The sequence below is a fragment of the Phalacrocorax aristotelis genome, chromosome 4 (genome assembly GCF_949628215.1).
Source record: "Phalacrocorax aristotelis chromosome 4, bGulAri2.1, whole genome shotgun sequence".
Classification (NCBI taxonomy): Eukaryota; Metazoa; Chordata; class Aves; order Suliformes; family Phalacrocoracidae; genus Phalacrocorax; species Phalacrocorax aristotelis.
In genome coordinates, this window is record NC_134279.1 from 7,454,806 (window position 1) to 7,478,302 (window position 23,497).

At 40.1% G+C, this 23,497-nt stretch overlaps 1 protein-coding gene across 1 annotated transcript in view; it reads left to right on the forward strand.

Moving 5' to 3' along the window:
• Positions 1-23,497, forward strand: part of AFG2A (AAA ATPase AFG2A) — a 206,079-nt gene that overhangs the window by 5,973 nt on the left and 176,609 nt on the right. Inside the window, 6 exon segments of the mRNA XM_075090205.1 lie at positions 147-782; positions 3,055-3,184; positions 3,836-3,892; positions 4,765-4,888; positions 6,193-6,448; positions 21,836-21,990. Coding sequence (XP_074946306.1) covers positions 147-782; positions 3,055-3,184; positions 3,836-3,892; positions 4,765-4,888; positions 6,193-6,448; positions 21,836-21,990 — 1,358 coding nt within the window.

Genomic DNA, 23,497 nt, shown 5'->3' on the forward strand with positions numbered 1-23,497 from the left:
GGTAGTTGGGTAATTTCAAGGTAATTTGTAGTACTCTTTAGGCTTCCTGATAAAGAATTATTCTGATACAGGAATGTTGAATGTTATTACTGCCAAAGTAGATTAAAATTTCGTCGTCTTTTTTTTTTTTTTTAATCTTGTCATAGATGGGAAAATAGTTTTACCAGGAAACCTCTTGGCTTTCTCTTTCTATGGCAAACTTTGTAACATCGTGGTGATGAAAGTGAAAGGAACTGATGGCGTGGAGTTGACTGCCCAGGGCAGTGCTATTCCCAGTGATACGCATGAACCAGACCTTGAGACATCTGATTTGGAGACGAGTGTGTTAGATTTGTCCTTACAGCTTGGCAAGATGGATGTGGACGATGGCCCAGGGGTTGCGTCTATGAGCACACCAAGCAAACCAATGGATCCAGGATCACCAGTTACACCCAGTTCTGCTGTGGCAGCCAGTGGTCAAGACTCTGGTGAGGGAGATAAAACCTACAGCAAGGGAGACAGTGCAGACCTCACCAATAATTTGGAGTTGGCTGGGAAAGGAGGCAGTGAGGGACTACCACTAACTGGCAAAACTGGAGCAATAAGCAATACGGATGCTTTTTATTTCATTTCTTCAAGAACTAGAATCAGTTTTATTGCAACAAGGACCAATGTAGCAGAAGATAGTGATTGTGAATCCCGAGTCACCTATGATATGATAGGAGGTTTAAAGAGCCAGCTCAAAACTATTAGAGAAACAGTTGAACTGCCCTTGAAGCAAGCTGAACTGTTCAAGAGTTACGGTATGCTGCCTAAGAGTTGGCTTTCTTCATTTGATACTTGGTTTTTTTTCTTTAATGTGATCATTTTAAAGTATTATTATTTTTTTAAACCAAGTTATTCCAGGAATATGCACTGAATTTTGTGTAACACTGAGCTGGTATACCTGTGTGTCTGAACAATGTCAAACTGTTTTATAATTATACTGTATGGAGAGTATGAAGATGATATTATTAGCTTGTGTGAAAAATAATTGAGAAGGAAAGAAATACGTGCTTCTAAGAAAATTTGGGTACGCATAAGCAGAACTTATAGCAAATAGGAAAGACTTCTCTACTTGGGCATTTGAAAGGTGCAGGTGTCTGTGAAAAGATTTTAATTTGTTTTGGTAGAGTCAACTAATTATATTTTTTAAGTTGAGAAAAACTCAGTCGGATGAATTCTTCTGCTGTTTTTATCCCTGTGTTTTGTGGGGCTCCTGCAAAATTTTAAGGAAGCGTTTGAGGCTCTTTACTCGAACTGCACAGTGTTTAGTATGGAATTACAGGGTGGAGAAAATAACACGATTACTGTTGCCATATATAAAGTTATATCTAACATAGATATGAACTTACAGGATTTTTGTGACAAAGATAAAACTCTGTACTGTGTATTTATCACAAATGGATATGTACATAAAGCAGGCATGTCTGCTCATTGTACTTGTCTAGGTGTGCATCACTGTGAGACAGGGCTCTTGCCTATAAATATTTATTTAATATCATGTCTTTGAGGCTTTTTATTTCTCTGCCTTACCTCTTCCCACACATACGCTTTAGAAAGGAAGGGATTTCAGTGATCACTGGGACAATTTCCATAAGACTCAGGTGGCTCTTTCAGCATGTGTTCCTTGGGTGTGATCGGCAGGTGTCAGTGGGATGGTCTGAGGCATCTTCATCCGTGTGCGGTCCAGCTCAGTTCGCTGACCTCCAACCTCAGCATTGCAGCATGGTTCTGTGTTAGCAGCAAGCTTGCTGCGGCATTAGCGTTGTTCAAACTCAGTCCCAAAAGCACTTGATCAGATCTTGACTAATAACATGAGATGATAATGTTTCCTCACCAGTTACAAACTTCTAGTAACCGTCCAAATGTTGAGAGCCCTTAGCTCATGGGGAGCAAGGCTGTCAGCTGAAGTGAGACCTTTGGTTCAGCAGCTCCATTTCTTGCCAGTACCAGAAATGCCACACGAGGGAGCAGCACATGCTTTAATGGACTATCATGAAGTTACGTGTCTGGAAAGATGCTTTATTTCTATCCTCTGTCAGTTAGCAGATAATTTTTTTCTTTTCAAGTATATTAGTTCCTAAGATTGGGGCTTTCTGTCCAGGACAGCTGTGTTTTTCTCTGTCACCACTGGAACACGACCTGCCCTTCAAGCGTCGTTCTGTGTCTGGTATCGCAGTACCCAACCGATGTTTCTGCTCTGGTCGTGTTTCAGCAATGTCTTTTGTGCAAGGGTCACTCCTTTTTCAAACATCTGCCTCTTCTTCTTGCTTTCTAACTTCTCACCTTCTGTTTTTGGCTTTGTGCCTATTTAATTTGGCTTTGCTGCTCTGAAACTTTTTTTTTTGCTCTTTACCTGGGATCGTAATATTACTTCATGCAGTTACGTGTAGTTTCTGTCCAGTTTTAACCATACACAGTAGTACCTTGTTCTTCTAGTGTACCTTATGTTCTGTGCCTGAACGTTTCTGTCTGTTTCGGCTCTTACCATTTGCCATTAAAGAGGCGAATTCATCCTTTTGATGTGTAATTTTCAACTTTTTGTATGTATTCTTTAATCAAGCCTCACAGGATTACTGAAATTCTTTGGAGTGTTGAAGAGAAATGGTTTTCTGATGTTGGAAATTTCTAATAATGACACTGTAAGAATCATGAATAACTTAATAAAGTACATTCAGGGACATTAGGTACTCAGTCCGATATTTTTTTTGAGGAAAAAACCCCCAAACCCTAACAAATACCACATTGTTTAGGGCGAATGATAATGTTGAACTACTGAAAAATGTAAGGATTTAAATAGTTGCTTTTTAAACAGAATCATTTGGACTTTAAAAAATGTAGATGAGTGCTCTTCCTACTGAAAGCCTACAATTCTATCAAAATGATACGTCTGTTAAAGAACTTAGTGCTGAGGTCGTTACAATTAGAAATAACCATGACAGTGAAATGTGCAAGGGCAGGTTGTTCAGCCTGGCATTTATCACAAATAACTTTCTTCTCTGTTTTGTGTGCATGTGCTTTTTCTGTTTCAAGGAATCACTCCTCCTCGAGGAGTGCTATTATACGGCCCTCCAGGTACCGGGAAGACTATGATTGCCAAAGCCATTGCAAATGAGGTTGGCGCTCACGTTACCGTTATTAATGGTCCTGAAATAATAAGCAAGTAAGTTCACCCAATTTATTTTCATTAATTCTATAAATATATTGGCCGAAAACCTGTCCTGGCATCTGTCCATTGTGGATAGATGTAGATGTAGAACTGGCTATGGGCTATCTGCCCAAGAGAGTCAAAAACAAACGGGAAAGGGTTCTGTCACGTAGGGCTTATGTTTCTTCTTGTAATAAAAGAGTTTTATTGGATTTGGCCAAAGAATTTGTGTAAGGCATGGACTAACTTAGAGGGGGCTAAAACTGTATCTGCAACTGCGTGTTAGTTAGGTCTGCAGCAAGAAGAGTGATTTTTTTTTTTTTTTAAAGCATATTTGAAAATAAGATGACACTGCACAGATTAATGTCTCCAGGGAATGAATTTTTTTTTTTTATCCTTTAAAAAAATAGATCGTTTTCTAACACAGGAGAGAGGAGCTTTTCCAGTTAATCTTTTTCTGGTTACAAGAAGGTTATATCTTTGCCTGTGCCCCGTTTTACCTTAATTTCTTCTCCTTGTGGAAATTAAGATTGTTGTAGATTTGCATATACTTTGGGAATTTGAAAGGGTGTGCTATGGCTTTTTGGAACACCCGAGCTGGAATTTTCCAAGTTGCCTGGAAAAGACTAAAAAATGTTTTTTATTAAAATACTTTAATTATTATAGGTTTTATGGGGAGTCTGAATCAAGATTACGTCAGATATTTGCTGAAGCTTCTCTGCGGTATGTTCTTTTGGATAATTTTATTCGCGCTCACTTATTTGCGGTATTGGTTCCAGCGTTAATGTTCTTAAAAGAAAAACATTTGCAAGAATCTTTGAATTGTAATTTTTTCCTGCAGTGGTTTTTAAAAGGAAATAAATTTGTTTATATAGAGCTTAGCTAGAAGGAAAGCAGTGAAATTCTAGTATGCCTATTAAATGCTTTTGGACACTACCCTTTTTAAGGGACTGTTACAGATGGTGCCAAATCGCTCGATCTGTATCGTTAGTGTATTGTACGCTTATTTCAACAGATGGGAGCGTGGGCCAGTGTTTCACCTGGATCCAGATTTTTCTATCTAGTTTTATCTTTGGAGACCAATGGAGTACTGTGCTGAGACATGGAAGCCAGCTCTAACTGAGCTAGTGTTGGTGCTGGATATAGCATGCCTCTGGACTAAGGTGGCATTCTGCCTAAATTTGTTAGACCTGGTTAAGGCAGACTTTAGACTTCCAGATCACTGATGTTCGTAATATATTAGCAAAAGATTACTGCACGCTGTGTTTGTAGAACGGGCAAATAAAATGCTGTCTTTTTACTCAGGAAATCGGTATATTTAGCATTGAGTCTTTGGGAGAGAGTCGCAGAGAAGTAAATTGGTAGGTAATTTTAAAGGTATTTCTTGTCTAATATATTAGTCATTTTAGTTACCTCTTTGAGTAACACCATATTCGAGGCTGAAACTTTCAGTTGCCTAAAGAAGTGGGATGCTTGTTAATTTTTGTAGGAGCTGGACATTTTCTATAAGCGGCTTTGCACTTCTCTGCCTTGCTGGCTTAAATCTTCCTGAGCATCTTAACATTTTTTTTTCCTCCTTTTTTTTTTTCCTCCAGTCGCCCCTCCATTATATTTATAGATGAGTTGGATGCCCTGTGTCCAAAGAGAGAAGGGGCTCAGAATGAAGTTGAAAAGAGAGTTGTTGCTTCATTGCTGACGTTAATGGATGGCATTGGCTCAGTAAGTAGACTGTATCGAGGCAATTAACGTGTATGGGGACTAGCTGAACAAAATAATTTTACTCCATGATGCAGCCAATTTTGGATGTGTCATTTGGGGGAAAAGAGGCTTAGGTGAGACTTTACATGGCAATCTAATGCTTTATTGGATGCTAAGCAGAAGACATAGGAGGGGAATGTCTCCTGGCAGCTGTGAGATTAAAAGAAACTAAGTTTTCTTCCATTCACTGTCTTTCCTTTGCCTTCTCCCACTCTTGTAGTTGGAGCTAAAACTGGATTTTTAGTGATAGCCCATAATTGAACTAAGCCAGGTATTTTTAATTGCTCTGAAATCAAAGTAATCAAAATACTTCTGGTGATATGCAGGCTGCATTATTAAAGGCAACAACAGCTATTTCAAGATTGCCGTAGTAATATTTAGGACATAAGCAAAAGCCTACTGAAGAAACAGTAAATTGAATTGACTTGAGTACATTATGGATTGAGCCCATAATGTTTGCCACTCTCTCATCTTATCATAATTATCATGTATGATAATTAGCAGGAAAGATGAAAGGAATCTGTCCACAGTATGGAAATGAGCTTCTGCTGTTTATGTAATCTGCAAGTTGCTCATTATTTTCCTGCATGATAGTTTGAGTTGCCCAGTCTGGAGTTGTTCACAGGCAGAACATATTTTCTGATGGCAAAGGCTGATGGATATTCTTCCTGGAGAAGGCGCTTCATTCACAAAAAGAGAATGGCACTGCAAGAGACTTCCTAGCTGATTTTGCCTCACTCCAAAACTGAAAAAGCAGAGCTTGAGGAAATTGGTTAGGATTTTTGACCTTGCTTTTGCTACTGAGCCTACAGGAATCTTTACAAACTCCTGTCTCTGCTAGTTTTGATACCTTAAATGATTTGTTTCCCAACAAGGACTGATGATACCTTTTTGTTCTTGTGCCAACACTGCCTTTTAGCTTAAAAACTTATTTTTCTTTCCTTGGTGCTTACTTCCCTGATACAGGAAAACAGGTTCTTGGGGATGAAAGTGGGAGACACTGGGATGAGGCATCTTGGAGTAGTTTCTCCTGTATTATCTGTATGTGCATGCAGCCTGTAGCAATGCTAAATTGCAATTAGGGATAGGTTGGGTGGGATCACATGTGGGATACATATTCTGAAAAGTTTGCTTTGTTCCTTTAGAGCTAGCATCAGGATTTTAGTGTGTGTAATAATTTGGAAAAGTAAGCAAGAAGCATGTTTATAAGCTGTGTGACCTTTAATTATGTTTTAAAAATAATATTTTCTATTTTTTGCCTTCAGGAAGGTAGTGAAGGGCAGCTCTTGGTGCTTGGGGCCACTAATCGTCCTCATGCACTGGATGCAGCACTGCGCAGACCTGGGCGTTTTGATAAAGAGATAGAAATTGGAATTCCTAATGCCCAAGACCGTCTGGACATACTCCAGAAGCTTCTCAAGAAAGTTCCCCATTCGCTCACAGCAGTGGAGTTGGCGCAACTGGCCGATAGTGCACATGGTTACGTGGGTGCAGACTTAGCAGCTCTATGCAAGGAGGCGGGTAAGTCTTTGTGTATCGTATTTAGGATCTTATTGTTAGTCTCTTTATTTTGTTTAAAAAGAATAAAAATCCACAGTCTGTACTAATAGCTTTTAAAACAGTGAGATTTAACTAATTTTTGTGTCAAAGAAAACATAGCCAAGTATGGAATATGAGGAACACCAGTCTGCTCCTGGGCAGATCAGAAAAAAATTCCTTGAGTATTAATAGATTTTAAAATCGAGTGTTAAGATTAGTAACACTGGGGAATCCCCTGTGCCATTTTTAGCATATTAGATAACTAGCTGTCTCTCAGTAAACCAATGGTTTAGTGAGTTAACTGACACGTCCCTAAGAGGTTTTCTACTCTAGAATCTACCCTTTCCATACGAAAGTCCCAAGTCACTCAGGCTAGACAGCTTGTCCTGCAGGTCCTTGTTCACAGGATGTTGAGTCTGTGGGCCTGAGTGGTGTTCGCTGTGGCTCCCTTCCCCATTTTGTGCCTGTATTTCATTTGCCTGCAGATGGGGAGCTTGTGACAGGGGCTGGGGGACTGTACGCGCCTGGGTCAGGTTGCGCAGTGGAGCTGGGAGAGCTGGAGAGCACACCCTGAGCTGAGGGCTGGAAAGTGTCCCTTGGCCTCCAGTACAGGCATAGCCCTGGAGGATTATCCACACATCATGCAGCCAGGGTTCAGCATGTTCCAGGGAGTACTTAAACACGAGTTCACTTCTGTTTTCATTGGATGAAATATTAAAAGTACGTTCTATCAAGTCTTCCATTTTACTAGAACGCGTCTACGTGGTTTAAGGGTTGGACCTTAAATCTACCCATGAGTAGCCTTTTAAAACAGTCTAGTCAAAATATGCCTCTTCAGCTCAGCTTACACATATTTGCTCCCTTGTAGTTGCAAATATATGTTTGTTGTATGTGCTGGTTACTTTTATTTCCTTTGGGGCTGGGACAGCTTCCTCTGGCAGTGGCACAGTGCACAGTTAATTCTTGCATCAGAATTAACTGTGAAGGTGACAGATCAGGGTGATAGGACCTGGAACAACACAGTTTTTACTTGTCGGTTTCCAGAACTTTTAAGAGATAGCTCGCAAATGTGAATTTGTGGACTTTTGTACGGATCAAGAAGAAAAAAATTTGTACGGACATAGACTCTTCTTTTTATAGCACTCTTATGTTGGCCTCGGTTGTGTGTTAAGCTCTGTTTTAAGTTAGCAAACATTCTTTCTAAAACAAATATATACAAACAACAACAAAAAAGATGAACTCCCTTTTTGTTTTCCTTCCTCTGTGTTTTTGGAAGCCTCTCAGTCTGCCTGTGTCACAGTCCTCACATAGTAAATACTTGACTAATGGAATCTAAAATTTTCAGTGAAAAGTGTTGCGGTTTCAAATCCAAACATGATCCAGCCTAGGGTTTACTTGTGCATGAGCAAGTCGATCCTGGACATTTCGTGATCCAGCTGCAAATAGGTGATATTTACCCACTTAATGAGGGCCTTCTAGACAATAAATTTTGAATGTGATGTGAATTGAATGTTACCTGATACGTACATAGGTCCAAGACTTACGGCATCTACCTGCAACTGACTGCAGGACATGCCATCAGGATGCAAACCTGGGAGCTTTGCATCCAGAGCCAGTGCTGGGAATGAGGGAAGGAGGATGTCTCCTTTCTGTTGGCCTTCTTTCCTGAAGTTTGAATCCGTGCCGGTAGATTTCCTTGTCTTATGTTATCTTGGAGTGACCTCTGCTGGGGAGAATACAATCCAGCGCCGTTAACTCTTTGCAGCCCACTTGTATTTTTTCCTTTTCAAAGAGCTGCAGAAGCGTGATTCAGCTGAAGTATTACATAAACTGAATTTAAGTTGCTCGTGGTTAAGGAAGGTTCTTAGTTGGATTCTTTTTTTTTCTGATTGAGCTCTTGATATCTATTTTTTTTATATTAGATTTTCAACACCTTGTAAAATATTACTGCTTTCACTGGAGTTAAACTTAGAAAAGACCAGCTTTTATGAGGTAATATTTCTCCTCAGCCGAGCAAGGTTATTCCATATGGCAAATTTTCCAGTGTTTTGTCTAGTCTTGTTTGTTGTTCCAAGCAATGGGCTTCTATTGCTTCACTTAAGAAACTGTGCCGTGGGCCAAGATAGCTTGCTGTCCAGGAATGCTCTCTGATACTCAGCCTAAGTTTTCGTTGTTTAGTTTTATCCCATTATTTCTATTTACATCCTCGTACAACACGTTCACTCTCCCTCCTTAGTGTTTACACCCTTCAGATATCTCTAGGCTGTTCTCATGTCCCCTACCTCCTCATTCATTACTGAGCTAAACTGTAAATATTTAGCTCTTTTAATCTTTCCTCATAAATAAGTCCTTCCTGCCTTCTGAGAAATTATGTTGATTTTCTCTGAACTCCCTCCAGTTTGTCAATAACCTTTTGGTAACGTAGAGCTCAGAATTGAACATAATATTTCATAGATATATATTGTGACATAAAACATGATATAAACATATAGTTAAGACTGCTGGTGCACATTTCTAAATAACCAAAATGCTTAATATTCAGGCAATATCTGAGTTAAGGGTTCTTTGACAAATTTTAAGGTTACTTGTGCCACTTTCACACGAGGTGTGTGTAAGTACAGGTGAAACATGGAAACTAATTTAGGAGCAGGAATTCTGAACTCAGAAATACATGTTCAGTTCTTGGTACAAGATGATTATTGCTTGCTAGTCGTAGCGCAGTGGTGGTCTTTGGGAGACTCTTGAGTTCAGGTTACCCCTTTGTTCCTTTAGGTACCTTATTTGTGGCTGGAATGCCTGGAAGTTTACAAGTGCAATATGCTTATATTCTTAATACAAAGTTTAGATAATTTCCAACGGACTCTTCCTTCTTTACCTTTATACTTCAACGCTGTTTTCTTAATACATGTATTATATTGTGTATATACTGCTTATATAAACCAGGGGCATAGTAATTAATATAACATGGTAAATGTAGGGCTATGACAGGCAAGCCTTTCACTTCTGCACCTATATCCTAAGATACCTTATTGTAAAAGTTTTGATGTTTGTCTTCTATATACGTCTGAAGAATACATATTAATGAAAAAGAAATAGCTGTTGTAGAGTTAAGCGTATTCCAACTATTTTCTTGGCAGAGGTTGTTTGTTCTCTGGTGCAAGAATTGCTCAGTGGTACTTTTGGGGTCAGACAGGCAAGTTTTCTATTCTGTTCAGCAACTCTGTGCGCTTTCATGGAAGTCATTAAGAAGTTTTAGGAGCCTTTAATGTTTAGCTGGCGCTGAATGTTTCTAGGCCCCTGTGTGTATGGTGTGTGCAGAATTGCAGTGGTGTGTGTTCTGGAATGGGGAAGGAGAGGAAAGGTGGACAAGAAACCTGGAGAATCCATGCGGTGTGCTCTGGACTTTTCCAAACAGTATTATGACCAACCGCCTGTGAAACATCTCTATATAGATGGATATAATAATGAGTTAAGAGTATTTTTTATTTGATCTGCTAAATTTGTAAAATGTTTGTGGATTTTTCTTCCAATATGTTATTTTCCTCTACTAAATATACAGTTCTAGCTTCTCACAAAATGAAACCACAAAATTTTGTGACTTTATAGGAGGAGCACTAGGTGTCTTGAAGCTTATGGTATTGTTGCAAGAGCTGACAACAGGGTGGCAGTCATCCACCTCGCATATTGAGCAAGTATTATTTATCTGTTTTACAAATAACTATTGTTATTCCAGCAAAATTAAAAGTAAACCTGGTTTTTCTAACATGGGAAGAATCACTAGCTCAGATGCAATGCTTTCAGAAAGAGCGTTCCTCCTCTCTGTTCAAGGTTACGTTATCTGTAGAGACTATGTTGGGGAAGCTGGGATTTGCTGTGATTCTCTACTGCGCAGCCATATACTTGTGGTTTCTACAATTAACTGCACGCTTTTGTCCAGGCTAACAGCATAGTATGGAAAACCCACAAATACCTGGGTGGGCACTGGACCACAACCTGTGGACATCAGCTTGCAATGGGCTCCTCATGGTGGACTCTTGAGGCCTTGAGTACCCTCTGAGGGATTCATATGCGCAGAATCCTTGGCTAGAAAAGGCCTTAGTTACGTGTGCAGCTGAGAAAGTCATATTCTTAATGCTGGGAGAGGTCTGCTGTGTCCTAAATGATCTAATAGGCTACCTTTTAGTGTGAACAACTGTCTTCTGAATTGTTCTATCTCAAGCAGAGGCAGCGTCTAGAAGATAGACTCTGCCATATCCTTGCATATGACGTCAGTGTTTGTATGTCCCTGAAATCTTGTTGCTTCTGCTTTAATTAATTGGCCACACAGTCTTTTATTCATTTTATTCTTTAATTCATTCCCTAAAGAAATGATAATGGTTTTAATGTAAAAACAAAGATAATAAGCAGTGCTTTTTTTTTTTTTTAAAAAAAGACACATATGAAATGTTAATTACGTAGCAGGGACATGAATGGTGTAAACTGTACTGATGTTAGAAGATGCTTAGCAACAAAGGTTTCCTAATATAGCAATTTATAATAAACTTATCCTTCTATGGCTGCCTGTAGCATTTCAAGAGGGTGAATATAAATATAGCTTGATTTCTTCAAGAAGTGAATTCAGTCATATTGTTTAGAGAGAAAGGAAGTATTTGCTTTGTAAATCTTAGACTTTATCTTGACCATCCTTGTTCATTACACATCATTTCAGTGTGCTGATATAAAACACTTGGACCATGATAAGACAGCATCATGAGGAGAGGAAGAAGAAATGTCTTTGTTTAAATAGTCGTCTCTCTTGCAATAACATCTGTTTGGTTCTGGTGAGGATGCTGCATTGCAACCACTGAAACTTGGAGACTTCTGTGAAAGAAGCACTAATTGCTTCATTTTGCCTCAAAGTTGTGTTTGTTTTTTGTTTGTTTTTTTTTTTTAAATTGCCTGATTGTAATACAGTTGAAGGTATGACCTTGCTTAGCCTTTAGGATTATAATGGTTCACTGGCTCGAGCTGGCCGTTACGAAAAAAAAAACCCCAGAAATAAGAAATTGAGCTACATCTTTGACCGGTACGAATCAGCATCACTCTGCTGAATCTGTGAAGCTGCTTGCATTAGATGTATGATATGGTCTGCTGTCTTATGTTCATATTGTAAGAGTCCTGTTGTTTGGAGATCTTAGTGCCTGTGGTGTTCATTTGGCCCTTTTTATTACCCCTGTGTTCTGATGAATAATACAGGTAGGATGGAGAGTATTTACGCTGTTGAATCGATAGCTCTGTGTATTGATTATATGTAGATAGTGGATCTGTAAAAGTAGGAGTTATTTAGGAGGATACTGTTCTTGGCTTTTGTTGCAGCTGAAACTCCTGCTGTACCTTTTACGACCCCAGAAAAGTGTTTTGACAATGCACTTGCATTAAAAAGAAAAATAAAAAAATATTAGGCAATTGAAAGGGGCTGCTAGGTTATTTTGTTTTTGCCCATAATTGATGGGGAAGTAAATTCCCCTGAAACCCAGGAATGTCTCTTTGTTAGATCTACGTGTTTGTTTTTTCCCAGCTTCTGCAGTTTTGGTAGCCTGGCCACCTGCAGGAAACGTGAGCTGTTTGGGCTAATGGGATTAACAGTGAGTCTCTGTGCACCCTGAGGACCAGCCTCTGACCGGCCTTTCACTTAGACAAATGCTGCGTTCAATATGTGGCTTCTCAGCCTCGTGCCTCAAATACGAGCTCTTCATTTCAGCTCAGTCACGGTCTTGATGAAGCAGCCTAGTGTCAGGGCATCAGGAATATCTGTCTGTCCTTTAAGCCATAAAGGTTCAGTCTAAACTTTTCCCAACATGATTTGGACCTGAGTTCTGCTGGGGGCGGATGACAAATGTAAATATTTTTCTTGGGTTATAATCCGAAATGTAGGACTGTGGGCTGAAACACTGTTGAAAGCGTAGCTTTTGACAAAAGCAGTTGATGACCAAGGCAAGGGGATTGTTTGTTTTGCAGGGTGTTTTTTGGTTTGTTTTCAAATTAACTGATTGCAGTTACAGATTTTAAAGGGAAAGCACTGCTTGACATGCTGTAGTTGCTTCATTCCCGTATGGAAAGTGTCTGAAAATACCATGTCTATGTTGTTACTTTTTTTTTTTCTTCTCTTTGTAGCACAGAAAAAGATTGAAACACTGCTGTTGCAAACGATCTGCTACTGCATTCTCGGTAACTGAGTACTGGTTCCCATATGACATCGAAAATGAGGCAGGAAAGGCACTTGCCTTTTTATAAAAAGGTCATGTAGAAAATGTGGGTTGTTGGTTTTTTTTTTTAATATTAATAGCAGGTATAGTCAGATGATCGATACCAAAAAAATGTGTTCGTATGAAATCGAGAAATTTTTGCAGAAGTGGCAGAACACTGGATTTTGACGTGCACTGAAAAGTCCAGACATGATGCAGAAGTAAAACTACAAATTAATTTTTGAATTGGAACAATTGAGTTTTCTGACACTGTGTTCCATCTTGCTAATTTACGGTGTAAGAAGACCAAGAAAATCCAATACCCATCCTCAGCGTTTGTGAGTTTTAAGTTAGTGCTGTGTTCTGTAATTTTAAAGTTGTGTCCCTTAATGTGGAAGCTATTTTTAAACCAAAGCAATTGACCTAGTTTGCTGTCTTAACAGGTTAGGAACAAATGCGTCCTTGCTTGCACGCACACATAAAGCAACGTGGCTTTTTTGGACGCGGGCTGTAACATATGTTTTTTGATTGTTTCTTAGAGCACTAACTCAGAATGATGGCTTTCGTGCGGAAGTGGCTACATCTGGATGCTGCCGAGTGGCTTGAAGGAACATGCTTGAGACTGGGTGGAGTGTGTTGACCTTATTCTTGTCTGTGGGATCCCTTGTCCTCTTTCTTAGGATTTCCTTCCCCCAGCGTCTTGTGGGGCAAAGACAAAGTGAGAATTGGGTTTAGAATTGCTGTCTTAGACATTTAAAATACTTCAACTGCTTTCCTAAGATGCCATGGAACTGTGTTATTTTTGCTCCGTGGGGTTAGGCTCTCACCCTTTTACTCTGGTTTGATGTCATTCTGATGTGATTGTAGAATTTCTGAATCTCTTTTCTTCCCGTGTCTTTGCATATGCTGAGTGTGCAGATGTTTCCTTAGTGCGATTGTCTTTGTATCCAGAAAGCAAAAGTCCTGTTCCGTTTGCCCCCGCCCCTCCCACCCCAAAGAGATGCTGGTGCACGTTATGTTGCTTTTTGTAGTTGTTTTTTTCTTGTATAAAATCCTTGGCCTTTTTTTTTTCTGTTTCGTTTTGTAATGGTACTTGACTTTATTTTTTGTGTGGAGAACATTGCACTTACTGCAGTCAGGGCATGTGAACTTTTGGTTTACATCATAACTAATTTTAAGTGTGTTTTTTATCTGAAACTGGCTTGCAGTTAATTGGGTGATGGGATTGCTGACTTCATACAGAGTTGTGGGCTGAGTACTTAATAACCTGTTTAAAGCACGTCCCGTTCTGTCTGCCGATACTTACATAAGCAGGAAATAAAGAATATTTTCAGAAGAGCTGATCAATAACTGTCATTAATATTTTAAATTCTCTTCATGGCAGATAAGATACCACGTTTTTGCCTCTGCAGCTTGAGGAGTACAGAAGAAACAATATTATTCATGTGTGGCAATGCGTATAGAAACTTCTGTGTTTGAGTGGGTTGGAGGGTCAGCCCCAAAACAAGCTGTTTGGTTTGAAGAGTGAAGGGGTGCGGTGCAGGATGTAGAGTAGCCTGCGGTGGTACAGCCCTACCTGTGCAGACTGGTGGGCTGTGAAATGGCAGTCAGAATGCTGTTCCTCAGCTTGCAGATCCTGAAAATTTAGCATTATGTCACTTTGCTTAATAACAGAGTAAATTTAGGGCAGATGCTGTCTTACGCTGGGTCATTGGCCGAGCTGTGGTGGGAAGAGACAGTTCTGTGTGGTCCCTATTCATTTTCCAGGCCTGGGAATCAACACAATGTTGGTAACCCAGCTCTAAGTCACACTGACAGGAGTGGTGTGTTAGTCGCTATTCTGCTTATTGGGTTTTGCGTCCCTCAGGGGCTTCAGCTCCCTGGATGCGAAGCTGATGAGAGCTGTGTGCCGGGCAGTGTTATTCCTGTAGCAACAGAAGAAATCCTCAGCTGTCTGTATAGCACCTTTGAATGAATGAAAATGGTTTAACCGAGACTAAACTGATTTTTGAAGAGGCTCTGCAGTCTGCTGCCTTTGAAATTAACCTGTAGGTTTGTGGTTCTGGGATTTTTTTTTTTTTTTGGCAAATCTATAGACTTTCTTGTTGGTAATACAACATGCGGTACACAGTCGTTCATCTTAACTGGCATTTTGCTAACTGAAAGGTATTCTGCAGACTTACACACTTCCTTCGTCTTCCCCATCACGTCTTTTCTAATTTTCTACCTCCTGCCAGCTGAAGTAGGATAGCCATGCTCACTGTTACTGCTGACTACTACACAAGCACTGCAGTGTTTTTCTCCTGCTAACGTAGTTCACGTTCGCTGCAGCTCTCCAGTAACCTGGCATTAAATTATTACAGGTGATTCAGACTTGGTTCCTTGTGATGCAGACAGTTATTCTATTTTCTGATTCTGGAACAGCCTTCAGTGATGAATTGGAATTATGTATTTGGACTAAAACTAGTTTTCTCCAAGATACAAGCATACTTTTTGGGAAATTACTTTCTTGAAAGGCATATTACATTTTAAGGAGCCTTTAGTAACTTTTTTTAAATTTTGGAAAGGCAGTCGTTTTTCATTTTGTTTTCTGTTCTGTATTTTTTGTGATGTGTCTGATACTCATTTGTGCCACTTTGTCTTGTTTTAGGCAGAATTTCATTTGATACAGTTGTGTTTCTGGATTCAGATATCTTTTGAATTTTGGCTAACACTTCTCTCCTTAGTTCTCTTCAAATTTTGTTTAATCAGTTGGCTTGCTCTTACATTCTTTGAGTGACCGTAATATGGGAACATCTAGCGCTCAAGTACAGCGTCATCTCTGTGAAGCAATTGATACGCTTTTTTCTTTTCAGTTTTTGTGCTGAGTCCGGTTTCAAATGTGACTTGAACAGCAATGGTAATAGTCTCAATTTCAAACATATTTGATGTGCAATTCTTCCCATACTAAAAATCTGTAGGAGTTCTGTTCCCCTTATAGCGCGTAGGGAGGGACTGACCGCGTTATGATTTGTCTCACTCCATCTTGTTCTGCTGGCTTTAGAAAGGTCTGAACTAACCCATTTAGAGTAGATGTTCATCTTCAGGTGGCAAAGTTGCACGCTTTCTCAGTATCTGAGTAAAAAATGTTTTCCATAGTGGTGCTTTTTTTTTTTTTTGAGTAAGCCAGCATCATCTATACTTCAGACAAGCCATTTGTGTAGAAATGGTGCTATAGGAGGAAAAGGTCAATGTTTTCTGACTCCCTTTCAGGCTCCAGGTATAATGTTCTCCTGGAATATATAATGGCAAACTTAGCATCTGAAAGCAGTCCTAGTTCTTGTGATTAATTGATAGAAGACCATAAAAGATCCTCTGGTGAAATGTAGCTTAATTTGTACGTCTATGTTAGTTCTGCAGGAGTGAAATCAGTTAGCGCTGGCATTTGTGTGTAGACCAAATAGCTGCTATTGGGGGACAGAGCTTAAATATTTTCAGGCAAAGTTTTCCTAGGTGTCGTGACTTTAACGTTTAGCTATATACTGTCATAACAGCATTCCTAATCACAATTAGATGGGCATTTAGCCACTAACTGTTGCTTCTTGTCTTTCTGCCCTTGCTATTCCAGTAGCCTGGCCATCGTTATTTTTCTTCTCACACGCATATGACTAACCTCAGCTTAGGTACGTTTACATATGAGAACAACCTAGAAACACGCAGTCTGGTATTCCTTATTTCCCTCTGTTGTCATTGTCTTAAGATAAATGATGTGTGTGTACCTGATCTGTGAAAAAACTGTTTCCTGTATGAAAGAAGTTTTGCAAATACAGTCCCTCCGTCCTTCCTTCCTCTCCCTCCCCTGTCGTACCTCTCAGCAACTTTTAGTCAGTTCCATAGACATGTTCCAGCAATGCTGGAGCTCTTCGCGAAGGACTATAAATCGCATGCATAATCCCTACAGTGGATTAGTGCTCAGGTTAGCAGAGTGAATTTGCAATGTTATGGTTACAAGGGATTTAAGGGCATTATCCTTCCTGTGCGAACAGTATATGAAAGTTCTTCAGGGATTTTCCTATATAGCGCTGGCAGCTAAAGACAGATTGCAGAATATGGTTTCAAGACCAAAAGGAAGGGTGTCTGCTTCCTGAAAATTTTTCTAAATAGGCATGCATTTTATGTACAGATTAAATAAAAAAGATATACATTAAATTATATTTATAGGAGGCTTGTTCATGGATATTTTTTATTATTGCTCAGTAAATTTGTTGGGGTGTGTGATGCCATATTTATGTACACTGGTGAGAAAAAGAAAAAATAAACCAAAATGAACCAAACAAAAAAAAGAACCCAAAACAAAGCATACCAAAACTCCCTCCAAACTGTAGAAGTTTCTTCGGATGCGAATGGAAGAACACATCTGAATTTTTCACATATTATGAGTGGTGGTTTCTGCCCCCAGGTCAGAGGAAAGCTCGCTAGTGGTCCGCAGGCACGGGCTGCTTGCCTGGTGCTGATGTTCTGTTATTTTATCTGGGGAATAAAGGGAAAAAGAGCCCTTGCCTAGACACATCCCTGCTGTCCCTCAGTGCTCGTGGCAGCTGCTCTTGTTACTACCTAGTGCTGCCTCACTGGGATGGGTAGGAGAGCTGGTTTTCTGGGTCTGGCCAGGATGACAGGTTGAACAGGTGAGGACGCGGCTGTGGGATGCTCTGTGGAGCAGTGGTCCTCCCCAGGTGACGACGGGGCTTCGGGCTGCTAGGCAAACAGGCTTCCTCTGTGGTACTGTATATTTATGCATGACTGCAAACAACAGGCGCACATGGGCTCTCCTATTTTTCTTTTTCCTTGGATTTGACCATCCGATATCCTGATGTAATGAAGTGCTATAAATTCCCTTTGTTTATGAGCCTATGATATGTTCAAGAATACACGTGATTTGTAGTATGTGATATTTGAAGTTCTATAAAAGATTTCCTAGTATAATTTTGGGATTGTTGTCATGAAGGAGAAAGCCATGCTGATTAAAAATTGTCAAATACAAAGCAGAAGAGCTTCTTATCTTAGAAATATTGAACATGAGAATAACTTTAGTATCCATTGCCTGTGAAGTCAGGTATGATCCTCCTATGGTTTCTAAAGTCCAAAATTGATTTTAAGTGAGATGAAGTGCTTTTTCTAGGCATAAATATACTAAACTTTGAAGTCTAGTATGTCAAAATCTAGGAGTAGAGGCAGATGCCCTGTCCAGTGCTATTAGGAGGCTGAAATCTTTCCACATACTGTTGAGTATTCCACTTCCAGCCATGCAGGAGAGTATCACGTTGGATCTGGCAGCTGTCACAGGGAGAAATGTTACGCTGCTTCTGGGTTTGGCCATGATAATTTGGGAGGGAAATGCCAGATTAGCAGGGAAAGAAGAAACATTTCCTTTTGTAAACAATCTTACAAGAAGATTACAATTTCTTTGAAGGTACTTACAAATTCTGGTATTAGGATTCTGGAAGAGTAAGTCCAGACAAGGTGGATTTGTGAAAGAAATAACTGATAGGCAGTGAATGACGCCTGATTAACAATTTTGTTTTATTCAGTTCATTTCCTCAAGTGTTGTGTATATTCAGTTTTTGAAACGTAAAGTATATATGTTTGTAATTCTGAGTGGATGCTTTCTATTATTTACAGAAGGGTATAATTATACACAGACTCCAACAAATATAGCGGTGTCATAGAGCCTATTTTTAGGCTCAGACTTCTGTGATTATGATCTAATGGGCCAGCACTTAGCCAAGCTGTGAGCAAGAAAATCTTACAGGGAAACAATGCTATCAACCTCATGTATAGCCTGGTACCAAAGAAGGATCATCTGTACCAGGACAGGGCGTTCTGCTGGTTTTTTTCCCCTCTGTCCACTTAGTTTCCTCTGTTCTAGACAGACAGGATGAGTTGGTGAGGTAGAGCACACAGTTACTGCACTGGAACAAATTGTTTATTTTCCATTGTTTGTAATCATGCATGACTTATTATGCTTGTTTCTTGTCATTTTTTTTTTAAATGGGATTTTCCATTTATAGCCCACTGAGAATCGGTGGTGTTAGCTATTGCAAAGGCTGCCTCCCGTGTTAAGTTTCTGCTCTCATGAGGGTAGTCCTAGGGACCAGTCATGTATCCCTTTCACTAGAAACAGGTCACCCACGCCTGTGCAAACAGTCCCACCGATCGTACGGCAGGCTAACTACCTCTGCGTCTTCCCCACCTTCCTGCTGGAGCAACCCAGCGAAAACCTACTGGCCCGCTTGTGAGCCGCCTCAGTCACTGCCAAAAGGCTGTTGATATTCATTAATCCTTAAGAATGAAGTAGCATCTGAAAAGGAATGGGCAAAGCTGAAACAAATGCTGTGCTCAGAGTCAGTTTACAGCAACGACATATACTCAAACCAAAACATTCCCGTGCTAAAGATACCCAACAGCTAAGCTGAGATGCTCGATGTTTTCTGAGGTACCATGTCTGAATCTTCAGCTTATCTGCGTTATAACTTCTGTAGTGGTAAACTTGGGTTTGCTGTAGTGTTTCACCTCCTTTGCCCTCTGCGTTGCTTCTAGCAGCATGTTTTGAGCTCTACCCTGTATTTCCTTCCATTAAATACATCTTTCAGTGTCTTGAGACAAGGATGTGTTTTTCTGCCTCCGGCAAGCCATGGGCTTTATCCTTCTCCTGTTAATAAGACTTTCCCCCTCCCGCTCTGGTTAGAGGTCAATCTGAAGTGCAGGAAAGAATGATTATGATAACAGGAGGAAACAGGAAGAATCATGCTTTCTTTTTCAATCTGTTTTTTATTATTGTTTTAATGTAAAACATTGTTTCAATTAAATGCTGACCTGTGCAGTGGCGTGTGCGTGCACATGCTGAAATGAATTCAGGCTTTGTTTGGAAAGCTGTGACCTCCTTATTCCTGTTCTGGATCAAGGCTGTTGCATTTCAAGCCCACTGGTGAGGACTGAAATTTCACTCATACTCCTAGTAGCACTGGCAGTAACAACCCTTAAGAGAAGTGTTCTCCTTGGGCATTTGTATGTGCTGCTTTCTCTCAATTTTTAAAATAAACTTTTTTTTAAGAGGTCCTCATGTCATGGGGGGGAAAAAAAAAGTCACTAGGACACGATTGAAATCCATCAAATGGGCACCGGGCTAAAATGGTACCTGGGATAAAGTGGTACCTGATAGAGAGATATCTGTGCTGCTCATTTCTATACGTATTTATCAGTTACTTGCTTTCTCCACGACTTAATTTCATGCTATGTTATTTATTCTTTCTGTTTTTTTGAAGTGAGAGTGCTGTGTGAATTGACTTCATGAAAAAGGAAATGTAGAACTCAGCCCCAGTACCTGCTGCCACCCCGCAAGGTGCTAGCTGCAATGACACTAGGATCAGATGTCGAGTTCGTTATTTATTTGGATGTAAACTTTAAATCGGGGGGGTGTGTGTGAGTGTGAATCCATGTTGTCTTGCTTGAGTGTTTTTTTTGCTTCAAATGAACTGTTTCAGAGGAAGGAAAAAGGGGGAGAGGAATAACATGAAAATTGTCTGTGTTGTTAAAATGAGTCAGTTATATTTTATACTTGTCCTCTGGTGACCAGATTTTCATTTTTCTCCTTGGCCTCATGGAATGTTTTTATTTATATATCTTATTAGTTCTGGATGTTCTGTGCAAGGGGAAATCTGAATTACAAACTTTTTTTTTTCCATTATTGTATTAGGAGCCTGGGTATTGAACGCAGGTGCTCAGACTCTGCCATAATTGGCAGTTTATGGAGAGACACCAGCTGTACTGCTTCACAGGGGAGATGTTATATCTCTTCACACGTTGTATATATTGTAGGAAATGCAGAATTCCTGTCATTGTCAGAAACTTTGCATGCCTGCATCTACCAGTGCCTCTGTAGAAAAAAAGACAACAATCCGCTGAAAGTTAAAACCATGTCTATTTTCAGAAATGGCTTCTCCCTTTTATTGTCTTTTCATGTAGCACTAATTGATGTTTTGTTAAATTTTTTTTCTATATTTAACCAATGTTTGTCTTTTTATGGTCACGCAAGGCGAACTGGGGTACTAACTGCCTTTTTTTTTTGTAATGCATGACAGGTTACATTGCGTGTCTGCGTGTGTGTGGATGTGCATATAAAAGACCATACTCATCGTGTAGTAATACACTAAATCACATATTTAACGCTTTCAGTTCACAGAACAGGGTTGGAAGTAAAGGCAATAGAACTCCAATTTATATTAGACCTTAAAAGGCATAATTATACAGTGGGAGAACCACGATGCTTCTGGGCATCTTACACAACAGAGGCCGTGGTTGCTCTCTCTGGGGAATGCCTGGGAGCTGCAGATGGTACTGCTTGGTCCTGCCTGAGGAGTATTGATATATTGATGTGTGAGTGGGTGGGACCTGTGTGGCTTTTGAAGGATTGAATTATGAGGGGAAGCTAGGAATTAGTATCGATTTATAGGTATTGCATGAGAGTGATTTGGCCAAACAAAGGAGAAATAAAAGCTATGCCTGTGTTTGGGAAGTGTGATTGCTGAAGGGAATGAAAAGCTATGCAACAAACGTTCCCTGCAGCACTGAATATCAAGAAAAACACAGGTATCTGGCATCTTACTAGGTAGCAAAATAGGGTTCCAAGGAAAGTTAAAAACTAACCAATGAGATTTCTTTTAGAGTAGCTTGGAAAACACAGTCCTAATAATAAAGGAATGGACAAGGTTGCAGGTATCTTATGTGAGCTGATGTAACGTTCGCCTTGACTATTCATTATCCCTCTTTCTCTGCGGTTTAGAAATGTTTTCAGATCAATGTATGGGCATTTGGAGGTTTTGCCCTGTTAGCTGCATCTCCAGGAACACAGGGGCAAAGCTGTTTCATGCTGTCTCTTTGGAACAGATTTATTTTATATTCTGTCTTTCGTCATTAAATCCTGTTTTCCTTGCTCTGTCATCACAGCTGTCTTGCATGTTCTTTGACCTAGGTGAGGCCCAACACTGAGACATTCCTTTGAACACCATTTCCTTTCCAGTGCTGCTGTGCGTTTGTGTGTCGTATGCTTCATGTTTGTGAGAACCAGGAGGAAGTCTACATATTTCCATGCTTTTTTTGTTTTTAATAGGTTTGTATGCATTGCGGAGAGCACTGGGGAAAAGACCTAGCCTATTAGACAACGAGGTGGCTGGGTCAGTGATGATTGCTTTCAATGACTTCCTGCAGGGGATGAATGATGTCAGGCCCAGCGCCATGAGGGAGGTGGCAGTTGATGTGCCAAAAGTAAGTTATTTTTCACAATATGCTAGCAGCACTGTTAGAGCCACGTTAAGAGTTGCAGTTAAACATTGAAATGACCTACCAAGAGAGAGGAATTTTATGAAGTGGAAGCCTCAAGTTACCAGTAAATGTTGTGCATCATCTTTTTGTTTGCATATTTGTTTAATTATAATTTTTGAAGACCCACTTACAGAAGCTTAAGTTCTGAATGCTTTAGGAGGAGTTGGTGGTGTAGGAGCATATTTCCAGATCTGTTGTTTTATATGTGAGTGGGTTAACGGGGTAAAAATCTTAAGATGTCTGCCCAAAGCAGATCCTGAATAGCTGTGAAAGCTGGAGCCTTTTGTAAAGCAGACACAAACTTAAGCGGAAACCGTTTAGCATTTGTAACCAGAGTGTCTTGAAAAAAAGCTGCTAAGAGATTGATTGCTGTGATTTTTATGTAAAGCAATTGGCTAATTCTACATGCAGTTCATACTGCTGTGACCTGAATGTCTTCAGTGATGTTACACGGTTTTAACTGAGGGCAGAAGTAGATACTGTAGGCAGGTTGTCACTGCCAAGCGGTTACCTGTCAGGGGCTGTCATTATATGAACAGTTCTTTTGGCAGTGCTAGGTTCATTTTTACCCTGCTCACTGCCCTCTGTTATGTATTATACTAGTTCAGTAGCAGACACAAGATAAACTGGGCTGGGGAACTGGTCTGGTTTAAGAAGATTCAGCAAACGAAAGTGTTGTATTTAATCTTAAATCTTGATTCTGTGAGCCATTGTGCTGGTGTTTCTCAGCAGCTCCCCAAGCCCTACAAGAAAACATTTATGTCTCATTGCATGAAGATGAGTCATCTGGGATTGCACAAGTGTAGGCCCTTATTCCCAAACTACAGGAATGGGAAATAAAATCTGCGAACAGGATGCTGCACACGGCCAGCTCGGATATCACACTTGGCTTGTTAAGAGTCCACGCTGTGCACTGAAGTGCTAGGTGGAAATGCCTGGGCTGGCCCCAGACAGCTTTTCCTGGAAATGGTGTAGTGGCATCGGTATCCACAAGGGCTAATTAGTTCTGCTGAGAACCGGAGTTACTAATTTCCTTGCTGCTTATTGTGCTACTGGCTCTTGGGCCGACATTGTCATTGCCATGCCTTGCATTTTAGACATAGCAGCCTGTTTGGAACCAGATGGACCCCTGCTACACAGCACAGTAAGGACAGATAGAAGCAAGGTCTCCAGGTACTGCAGGAAATCTGTTCTCAATCCAGGTCAACCTACTACTCAGGCTACTCTTATCCACTAAACCATCCTGCTGGTGGCTTCCTTGATAATCACTTGTTTTTATTCGTTAAACACTAGCTGCGACTACTGAAATTCATTCCTTTGTTGAAGGGAAGATAACATAGTGCAGATTCCATTTGTGCTGACAGGACCTGTGTTTTTACAAAATAATGCATATTCTGTGAAGATGTAAGGTAAATTTCAGGCCTTCTTGGTGCCTGGGGTAGGTTTAAAG